The 12165-nt window shown below is 39.7% G+C and overlaps 1 protein-coding gene across 1 annotated transcript in view; it reads right to left on the bottom strand.

Moving 5' to 3' along the window:
• EFCAB6 (EF-hand calcium binding domain 6) overlaps positions 1-12165 on the bottom strand; it is a 227974-nt gene that overhangs the window by 198923 nt on the left and 16886 nt on the right. Inside the window, 1 exon segment of the mRNA XM_073789209.1 lies at positions 1032-1177. Within this exon segment, the coding sequence (XP_073645310.1) occupies positions 1032-1177 (146 nt within the window).

The following is a 12165-nucleotide window of genomic DNA, read 5'->3' as shown; positions in this document are numbered from 1 at the left end:
GGCACAAACCCACGTCCCCTGCATCGGCAGGCGGACTCTCAACCACTGCGCCACCAGGGAAGCCCCATACAAGAGAATATTATTCAGAGAAAAAAAGAAATGAACTATCACATCATGAAAAGACATGAAGGAGCCTTTAGTGCATATTGCTAAGTGAAAGAAGCCAATGTGAAAATGCTATGGACTGAATGATTCCAACTAAATGACATTCTGAAAAAGGCAAAACTACGGAGACAGTAAGAAGACCAATGGTTGCCTGGATTGCGGCGGGGAGGGATGAATAGGCAGAGCACAGAGGATTCTTAGGGCAGTGAAACTACTGTGTATGCAGCAGTAACGGTAGACACATGTCATTATACGTTTATCAAAACCCAAAGAACGTACAACACAAAGAGTGTGAACTCTAATAATGTGTCAATAATGGCTCATCAATTCTAATGAATGTACCACACTAATGCCAATGCTGCTAATAAGGGAAACTGGGGATGGGGAGTGAAGAGGTGTATGGGAATTCTCTGCACTTTAGCTCAGTTTTTCTGTAACCCTAAAACTACTCAGGGAGTTCCCTGGCAGTACAGTGGTTAGAACTTGGCACTCTCACTGCCATGGCCCAGGTTCTATCCCTGGTCAAGGAACTAAGATCCCACAAGCCACACAGTACGGCAAAAAAAAAACACAAAAAAAACACAAAAAAAACCTACTCGAAAAATATAGCCTATTAATTAAGAAAAAACTGAGGAGTGAGGCAGTATACTAGATAACATAGTAGTTAATTCCACGGATCCCGGAATCACACTGTCTGGGTACAAATCTCAACCCTGCTACCTAAAAGCTATACAACTTTTGGGCAAGTAGCTTGATAAACCTGTATCTCAGATTCCCCATAAAGAAAACTGGGACAATAACAGAATTTATTTCACAGCTTTACTGTGAGGATTAAATGTCATGTGAGGCCTTTGTACAGAGTCTAGTACCTACTAAACATACGTAACGATATCTACTGTTAGCATCATTTGCTCAGGAATACTCACATGAAGAAGGTCTGAACACATTTTGGAAACCATTCCTTGAATACACTCTACATGGTGAAGAGCGGGGTCTGAAATGCGTGAATTTTTGTGTGTGAGGATACAAAGTATGCCAATCTGGTACAACTGCCATTTTGCACGTTAAAACCCTGTGATATTAAAAAAAAAAATAGGTTACATTATCTTCAAGCACATCCTACAAATGTGGCCAACCTCCTATCTATTCCTCTTCTGAGAGGGCAGCTGGAGACTGTAGAAATGCCGCTAGTCATGACCTTCATGCCAATATTTCAAAGACTATGCTTAGAGGGAACACAGAATTGTGATTTTAGACTCACTTTTACAGCAGATCCAATAATCTTCAAAAATGGGACAACAAAGAGGCATTTGGATAGGAAAATCCACCTGCACCTCAACTACCAGTGACTCATTTCCTGGGGGGGTGGGCAGCAGGGGTGGAAAGTGTGGGTACTCTGAGCTCTCCTGAAGTGCCTCACTGTACATCCAACACACAGTCAGAGGCACAGCTGGGGAAAAGAGCACCAAAAATGGTGGAGGAAGGACCTCTGAAAATCATCTCCAAAAAAGTAAGGAGAACACTGGCGAAAACTGTCCGAATCAGCTGTTTCAGAACTCTGGAAATTAACCAAAGGTTTGCAGCAATCTGGGGCAGGTGCTTACTCATGAGAGATGCCAGAATCTCAGAATGAACACCAAGTTGTATGGCATTTTAACTTCTCCTATTCCCATCTCCCCTCACCCCCAAATCTGCAACAGCCTTGAAACCAACATCCTACAATCACAGTGAAAACCCAGCAGCCTGCCGGTCACTGGAAGGGAAGGAACGGGGTTGAAGCTCCTTCCAAGCCCCATTATCAGAAAATTTTCATCGTATGACTTACCTGATGGCTCCCTGAAAGACCCCTCTCACAAGGCTGTCTTTATTAGAACTGACTCAGAGCTTGCCCAGTGAGAACAAGCTATTGTCAAAAGGCATTTGTTGAAAAAAATTCAGGGGCAATTGTTTAAAATTTTAGCTGCCTGAACGGGTGGATAACAGACAGAGCAAATAATAGCCTAACCAAAAAGCTTAAACCGAAAAGCTGGGGAATGAGACGTCCGTAGCGGCTTTGAGAAGCTCCCACATATTCCTGGGAATCTAGAAGGCTGTGAGCATGCCTAGGAAAGACCTGAGAAGGCCCTAAGCTCCCAGCTCTGGCTGACCTTGAGGCTCTGCGCCAGCAGGAGGTGGAGGCTGAGGCTGTAAACTGCCTGGCTGAGGGTTGACAGAATGCTCCAACACACACCAAGAGCCCCTCGGCAAAGACTGGAAAACTGCTGCGTCCAGGCGTTTAAGGAAAGCTCTGTCCCATCACACACTGACCAATAAGCTAACCGGTCAGGGACTTCAGTGGCCACACGTGACAAACAATACAGACCGTACCAAGTTAATTTAGGAAAGTCACTAAACAAACAAAACATGGAAAGGAGGGAGAACATGATTTTGAGAACTGCCACATTCTTAAAATGTCTAGTTTTCAACAAAAATTTTATGAGACGTGCAACAAAAAAAAAGTACGCCTACACATACGTATCTTCAGAAACCATACAAGCAAAGAAAGAGTGGGATGAAACGTTTAACCTGTCAAAGGGAAAAAACCCACCAACCTAGAATTCTGTATCCAGCAAACAGCCTTCAGAGTTAAAGACAAATAAAGACTTGATCATACAAACAAAAATTGAGGAAATGTCACCAGCAGACCTGCTTGTAAGCAGACCTGCTTGTAAGAAGTACTAAAACAACTTCTTCAGAGAGAAGAAAAAATCATATGGGTCAGAAACTCAGACCTACATAAAGAAAGAAAGAGCATTAGAGAAAGAATAAATGAAGGCAAAATAAACATATATGCACCTAATAACAGAGCCCCAATATACATGAAGTAAAAACTGGTGAACTGAAAGGAGAAACAGACACTTCAACAATAATAGCTGGAGACTTCAGTGCTCACTTTCAGTACGGACACAACAATTAGCCAGAAGATTAACAAGGAAACAGAACACTTGAACAACTCTTTAAACCAATTAGACCTAACAGACATCTATAGAACACTCCACCCAACAACGGTAGAATACACCTTCTTCTCAAGTGGACGTGGAACATTCTCCAGGATAGACCATTTGTTAGGCCATAACACAAGTCTCAATAAATTTAAAAGGACTGAAAACATCAAAGGATGTTCTCCAACCACACGGGAATGAAATCAGAAATAAGTATCAAAAAAATGAGATAATTCACACATATGTGGAAGTTAAACAACACACTCTTAAATAACCAATGAGAAATTAGCAAATACTTTTAGATGAATGAAAATGAAGGCACAACATACCAGAACTTATGGGATGCAGCTAAAGCAGTGCTTAGAGTAAAAATTATAGCCGTAAATGTCTATATTAAAAAGGAAAATTTCAAATTAATAATTTAACCTTCTTCCTCAAGAAACTAGAAAAATAAGAGTAAACTAATCCCAGAGTGAGGAGAATGAAGGAAATAATAAAGATTAGAGCAGAAATAAATAAAATCAAATTTAGAAAAACAATAGAGAAAGCCAACAAAATTAAAAGCTCTTTAAAAGATCTGCAAACTGCCAAATTTTTAGCTAGACTGACCAGGAAAAAGTGAGAAACACTCAACTTACTAAAATCAAGAATGAAAGAGAAGACATTACTATTGACCTCACCAAAAAAAGGATTCTAAGGGAATACTATGAACAATTAATTGTATGCCAACAAATTAGATAACCTACATGAAATGGAAAATTCTTTAAAAAATGCAAGCTACTGAACCTGACTAAAAAGGAAACAGAAAATCTGAATAGACCTAAAACAAAAGACTGAATTAACAGTCAAAAAACTTCTTGCAAAAAAACCCAGGACCAGATGGGTTCGCTGGTGAATTCTACCGAGTATTTACAGAAGAATAATTAAAACCAATTCTTCAAAAACTCTTCCAAAAAACAGAAAAGGAGAGAACACTTCCCAACACATTCTATGAGGCCAGTATGACATCAATACCAAAACCAGGCAAAGACACCAAAAGAGAGAGAGCTAAAGGCTAATGTTCCTTATGGATACAGGAAATATCCTCAACAGAGCACAAACATACTGAATCCAGCAACACTAAAAAGAATCAGACATCATGACCAAGTGAGATTTATCCCAGGAATGCAAGAATGGCCGAACATAGGTGGTCACAAGGCACCGGAGCTGATCTCCCTGTGCTATGCAGCTGCTTCCCACTAGCTATCTAGTCTACCAAATGTAAATTAGATAACTAGTGGGAAGCAGCTGCATAGCACAGGGAGATCAGCTTGTGCTTTGTGACCACCTAGAGGGGTGGGATAGGGAGGGTGGGAGGGAGATGCAAGAGGGAGGGGATATGGGGATATATGTGTACATATAGCTGATTCACTTTCTTATACAGCAGAAACTAACACAACATTGTAAAGCAATTATACTCCAATAAAGATGTTAAAAAAAGTAAAAAATTAAATTAAAATATATGCCCCTAAAAAAAATGAATGTAATATACACCACATTAATAGAATCAAGAAAAAACGCATGATCAACTCAACTGATGCAGAAAAAGCATTTCACAAAATCCTACACCCTTTCACGATAAAAACACTCAACAAACTAGAAATAGAAGGGAACTTCCTTGACCTGACAAAGGGCATCAGTGAAAACCAATAGCTAACACCATACATAATGATAAAAGAATAAAGGATAAAAGTTTTCCGCTAAGATCAGGAACAAGGATGTCTATTCAACATTGTACTGAAGGTTCTAGCCAGGGCAACTAGGCAAGAAAATAAATAAAAGGTATCCAGATTGGAGACTAATAAGTAAAACTATCTCTATATGCTGATAATATGACTTTGTACGTATAAAATCCTTGGGAACACACACATAAACACACACAAAAACACACAAACACACACAACTATTATAAATAATAAACAAGTTCAGTAAGGTGTAGGATACAAGATCAATATACAAAAATCATTTAAAACTTAAAAATATATATATACAAAACAATTGTAGTTCTACACAACTGCAATGAACACACTGAAAAGAAAATTAAGAAAACAATTCCATGTACAATAGTATCAAAAAGAATAAAATACTTAAGAATAAACTTAACAAAAAGTACACAATTCATACACTGAAACTACAAAGTATCACTGAAAAGAAATTAAAGAAGATCTGAATAAACGGAAAGACAGCCCATGTTTACGAATAAGATTATAATACTCCTCAAATTGATCGACAGATTCAATTTAATGCTCATCAAAATCTCAGCTGCCTTTTTTGCTGAAATTGACAAGTTTAGCCTAAAATTCATATAGAAATTTAAGAGATTCAGTATAGCCAAAATAATCTTTAAAAAATAAAAACAAAGTTACAGGACTTACACTTCCTGATTTCAAAATTTACTACAAAGCAACAGTAGTCAAGACAGTGTGGTACTGGCATAAGGAGAGACATGCAGATCAATGGGATAGAATGGAGAATCTGGAAACAAACCCTTAAATGTAGCATTAACTGATTTTTGACAAGGGCTGCAAGATCATTCAATGCAGAAAGAATAGTCTTTTCAACAAATGTGGATATCCACATGCAAAAGAATGAAACTGGACCCCCACTTCATACCATATAAAAAAATTAACTCAAAATCAACCAAAGACCTAAATTTAAGAACTGAAGCTAGAGAGATTGGTTCAAGATGGCAGAGTAGAAGGACGTGCGCTTACTCCCTCTTGCGAGAGCACCAGAATCACAACTAACTGCTGAACAGTCATTGACAGGAAGACACTGGAACTCACCAAAAAAGATACCCCCACATCCAAAGACAGAGGAGAAGCCACAATGAGATGGTAGGAGGGGTGCAATCACAATAAAATCAAATCCTGTAACTGCTGGGTGGGTGACTCACAAACTGGAGAACACTTATACCACAGAAGTCCACCCACTGGAGTGAAGGTTCTGAGCCCCACATCAGGCTTCCCAACCTGGGGGTCTGGCAATGGGAGGAGGAATTCCTAGAGAATCAGACTTTGAAGGCTAGTGGGATTTGATTGCAGGACTTCGACAGGACTGGGGGAAACAGAGACTCCACTCTTGGAGGGCACACACAAAGTACTGTGCACACCGGGACCCAGGGAAGGAGCAGTGACCCCAGAGGAGACTGAATCAGACCTACCTGCTCGTGTTGGAGAGTCTCCTGCAGAGGCAGGGGGTGGCTGTGGCTCACCATGAGGACAAGGACACTGGCAGCAGAAGCTCTGGGAAGTACTCCTTGGCGTGAGCCCTCCCAGAGTCTGCCATTAGCCCCATCAAAGAGCCCAAGTAGGCTCCAGTGTTGGGTCGCCTCAGGCCAAACAACCAGCAGGGAGGGAACCCAGCCCCACTCATCAGCAGACAAGCAGATTAAAGTTTTATCAAGCTCTGCCCACGAGAGCAACACCCAGCTCTACCCACCACCAGTCCCTCCCATCAGGAAGCTTGCACAAGCCTCTTCGATAGCCTCATCCACCAGAGGGCAGACAGCAGAAGCAAGAAGAACTACAATCCTGCAGCCTGTGGAACAGAAACCACATTCACAGAATGACAGACAAGATGAAAAGGGCTATGTACCAGATGAAGGAACAAGATTAAACCCCAGAAAAACAATTAAATGAGGTGAAGATAGGCAACCTTCCAGAAAAAGAATTCAAAATAATGATAGTGAAGGTGATCCAGGATCTTGGAAAAAGAATGGAGGCAAAGATCGAGAAGATGCAAGAAATGTTTAACAAAGACCTAGAAGAATTAAAGAACAAACAAACAGAGACGAAGAATACAATAACTGAAATGAAAAATACACTAGAAGGAATCAATAGCAGAATAACTGAGGCAGAAGAATGGATAAGTGACCTGGAAGACAGAATGGTGGAACTCACTGCCATGGAACAGAATAAAGAAAAAAGAATGAAAAGAAATGAAGACAGCCTAAGAGACCTCTGGGACAACATTAAACGCAACAACAACATTTGCATTATAGGGGTCCCAGAAGGAGAAGAGAGAGAGAAAGGACCCGAGAAAATATTTGAAGAGATTATAGTCAAAAACTTCCCTAACATGGGAAAGGAAACAGCCACCCAAGTCCAGGAAGCACAGAGAGTCCCAGGCAGGATAAACCCAAGGAGAAACGCACCGAGACACATAGTAATCAAATTGACAAAAATTAAAGACAAAGAAAAATTATTGAAAGCAGCAAGGGAAAAATGACATACAAGGACAACAACATACAAGGCAAATCCCATAAGGTTAACAGCTGATTTCTCAGTAGAAACTCTACAAGCCAGAAGGGAGTGGCATGATATATTTAAAGTGATGAAAGGAAAGAACCTACAACCAAGATTACTCTACCCGGCAAGGATCTCATTCAGATTCGACAGAGAAATCAAAAGCTTTACAGAAAAGCTAAGAGAATTCAGCACCACGAAAGCAGCTCTACAACAAATGCTAAAGGAACTTCTCTAAGTGGGAAACACAAGAGAAGAAAAGGACCTACAAAAACAAACCCATAACAATTAAGAAAATGGTAATAGGAACATATATATCGAGAAGTACCTTAAAGATGAATAGATTAAATGCTCCAACCAAAAGACACAGGCTCACTGAATGCATACAAAAACAAGACCCATATATATGCTGTCTACAAGAGACCCACTTCAGACCTAGAGACACATACAGACTGAAAGTGAGGGGATGGAAAAAGATATTCCATGCAAATGGAAATCAAAAGAAAGCTGGAGTAGCAATACTCAGATAAAATAGACTTTAAAATAAAGAATGTTACAAGAGACAAGGAAGGATACTACATAATGATCAAGGGATCAATCCAAGAAGAAGATACAACAATTATACATGCACCCAACATAGGAGCACCTCAATGCATAAGGCAACTGCTAAAGGCTATAAAAGAGGAAATCGACAGTAACACAATAATAGTGGGGGACTTTAACACCTCACTTACACCAATGGACAGAGCATCCAAACAGAAAATTAATAAGGAAACACAAGCTTTAAATGACACAATAGACCAGACAGATTTAATTGACATTTATAGGACATTCCATCCAAAAACAGCAGATTACACTTTCTTCTCAACTGCGCATGGAACATTCTCCAGGATAGATCACATCTTGGGTCACAAATCAAGCCTCAGTAAATTTAGGAAAACTGAAATCATATCAAGCAACTTTTCTGACCACAACACTATGAGATTAGAAATCAATTACAAGGAAAAAAACGTAAAAAACACAAACACATGAAGACTAAACAATACGTTACTAAATAACCAAGAGATCACTGAAAACATCAAAGAGGAAATCAAAAAATAGCTAGAGACAAATGAAAACGAAAACACAATGATCCAAAATCTATGGGATGCAGCAAAAGCAGTTCTAAGAGGGAAGTTTATAGCTACACAAGCCTACCTCAAGAAACAAGAAAAATCTCAAATAAACAATCTAAACTTACACCTAAAAGAACTAGAGAAAGAAAAACAAACAAAACCCAAAGTTAGCAGAAGGAAAGAAATCATAAAGATCAAAGCAGAAATAAATGAAATAGAAACAAAGAAAACAATAGCAAAGATCAATAAAACTAAAAGCTGGTTCTTTGAGAAGGTAAACAAAATTGATAAACCATTAGCCAGACTCATCAAGAAAAACAAGGAGAGGACTCAAATCAATAAAATTAGAAATGTAAAAGGAGAAGTTATGACACCGCAGAAATACAAAGCATCCTAAGAGACTATTACAAGCAACTCTATGCCAATAAAATGGACAACCTGGAAGAAATGGACGAAATGGAAGGTATAACCTTCCAAGACTGAACCAGGAAGAAAGAGAAAATATGAACAGACCAACCACAAGTAATGAAATTGAAACTGTGATTAAAAATCTTCTAACAGGGCTTCCCTGGTGGCGCAGTGGTTGAAAGTCCGCCTGCCGATGCAGGGGACATGGGTTCATGCCCCAGTCTGGGAGGATCCCAGACACCGTGGAGCAGCTAGGCCCGTGAGCCTGCGCGTCCGGAGCCTGTGCTCCGCAACCGGAGAGGCCACAGCAGTGAGAGGCCTGCATACCGCAAAAAAAAAAAAAAAATCTCCCAACAAACAAAAGTCCAGGACCAGATGGCTTCACAGGTGAAGTCTGTCAAACATTTAGAGAAGAGCTAACACCCATCCTTCTCAAACTCTTCCAAAAAACTGCAGAGAAAGGAACACTCCCAAACTCATTCTATGAGGCCACCATCACCCTGATACCAAAACCAAAGATACTACAAAAAAAGAAAATTACAGACCAATATCACTCATGAATATAGACGAAAAAATCCTCAATAAAATACTTGCAAACAGAATCCAACAACACATTAAAACGGTCATACACCATGATTAAGTGGGATTTATCCCAGGGATGCAAGGATTCTTCAATATACGCAAATCAATCAATGTGATACACCATATTGACAAATTGAAGAAGAAAAACCATATGATCACCTCAATAGATGCAGGAAAAGCTTTTGACAAAATTCAACACCCACTTGTGATAAAAACTCTCCAGAAAGTGGGCATAGAGGGAGCCTACCTCAACATAATAAAGGCCATATATGACAAACCCAGAGCAAACATCATTCTCAATGGTGAAAAACTGAAAGTATTTCCTCTAAGATCAGGAACAAGACAAGGTTGTCCACTCTCACCACTTTTATTCAACATAGGTTTGGAAGTCCTAGCCATAGCTATCAGAGAAGAAAAAGAAATAAAAGGAATACAAATTGGAAAAGAAGAAGTAAAACTGTCACTGTTCACAGATGACATGATATTATACATAGAGAATCCTAAAGATGCCACCAGAAAACCAGTAAAGCTAATCAATGAATTTGGTAAAGTTGCAGGATCCAAAATCAATGCACAGAAATCTCTTGCATTCCTATACACTAATGATGAAAAATCTGAAAGAGAAATTAAGGAAACACTCCCACTTACCACTGCAACAAAGAGAATAAAATACCTAGGAATAAACCTAACTAGGGAGACAAAAGACCTGTATGCAGAAAACTATAAGACACTGATGAAAGAAATTAAAGATGATACAAACAGATGGAGAGATATATACCATGTTCTTGGATTGGAAGAATCAATACTGTGAATATACTGTGATTATACTACCGAAAGCAATCTACAGATTCAATGCAATCCCTGTCAAATTACCAATGGCATCTTTTACAGAACTAGAACAAAAAATCTTAAAATTTGTATGGAGACACAAAAGACCCCGAATAGCCAAAGCGGTCTTGAGGGAAAAAAATGGAGCTGGAGGAATCAGACTCCCTGACTTCAGACTATACTACAAAGCTACAGTAATCAAGACAATATGGTACTGGCACAAAAACAGAAACATAGATCAATGGAATGGGATAGAAAGCCCAGAGATAAACCCATGCAACCATGGTCAACTAATCTATGACAAAGCAGTCAAGGATATACAATGGAGAAAAGACAGTCTCTTCAATAAGTGGTGCTGGGAAAACTGGACAGCTATATGTAAAAGAATGAAATTAGAACACTCCCTAACACCATACACAAAAATAAACTCAAAATGGATTAAAGACCTAAATGTAAGGCCAGACACTATCAAACTCTTAGAGGAAAACATAGGCAGAACGCTCTATGACATAAATCACAGCAAGATCTTTTTTGATCCACCTCCTAGAGTAATGGAAATAAAAACAAAAATAAACAAATGGGACCTAATGAAACTTAAAAGTTTTTGCACCGCAAAGGAAACTACAAACAAGATGAAAAGACAACCCTCAGAGTGGGAGAAAATATTTGCAAACAAATCAACAGACAAAGGATTAATCTCCAAAATATAAAAACAAACAACCCAATCCAAAAATGGGCAGAAGACCTAAATAGACATTTCTCCAAAGAAGACATACAGATGGCCAAGAAGCACATGAAAAGCTGCTCAACATCACTAATTATTAGAGAAATGCAAATCAAAACTACAATGAGGTATCACCTCACACCAGTTAGAATGGGCATCATCAGAAAATCTACAAACAACAAATGCTGGAGAGGGTGTGGAGAATAGGGAACGCTCTTGCACTGTTGGTGGGAATGTAAATTGACACAGCCACTATGGAGAACAGTATAGAGGTTCCTTAAAAAACTAAAAATAGGGGCTTCCCTGGTGGCGCAGTGGTTGAGAGTCCGCCTGCCGATGCAGGGGACACGGGTTCGTGCCCTGGTCCGGGAAGATCCCACATGCCGCGGAGCAGCTAGGCCCGTGAGCCATGGCCGCTAAGCCTGCGCGTCCAGAGCCTGTGCTCCGCAGCGGGAGAGGCCACAACGGTGGAGGGCCCGCGTACCGCAAAACAAAACAAAACAAACAAACAAAAAACTAAAAATAGAATTACCATATGACCCATCAATCCCACTACTGGGTATATACCCAGAGAAAACCATAATTCAAAAAGACGCCCCAATATTCACTGCAGCACTATTTACAATAGCCAGGTCATGGAAGCAACCTAAATGCCCATCGACAGACAAATGGATAAAGAAGATGTGGTACATATATACAATGGAATATCAGCCATAAAAAGGAACGAAACTGGGTCATTTGTAGAGACGTGGATGGATCTAGAGACTGTCATACGGAGTGTAGTAAGTCAGAAAGAGAAAAACAAATATCGTATATTAACGCATATATGTGGAGCCTAGAAAAATGGTACACATGAACCGGTTTGCAGGGCAGAAATAGAGACACAGATGTAGAGAACAGACGTATGGACACCAAGGGGGAAAAGTGGCCGGGGGGGTGGGGGTGGTGTGATGAACTGGGAGATTGGGATTGACCTGTATACACTGATGTGTATAAAATGGATGACTAATAAGAACCTGCTGTATAAAAAAAATTAAAAATTAAAAAAAAAAGAACCTTCTGTATAGGGCTTCCCTGGTTGCACAATGGTTAAGAATCCACCTGCCAATGCAGGGGATGTGGGTTCGAGCCCTGGT

This window comes from Tursiops truncatus, chromosome 11 (genome assembly GCF_011762595.2).
Source record: "Tursiops truncatus isolate mTurTru1 chromosome 11, mTurTru1.mat.Y, whole genome shotgun sequence".
Taxonomy (NCBI): Eukaryota; Metazoa; Chordata; class Mammalia; order Artiodactyla; family Delphinidae; genus Tursiops; species Tursiops truncatus.
The sequence above is the reverse complement of the archived record's forward strand: the minus strand, read 5'-3'. Positions and strand labels throughout refer to the sequence as shown.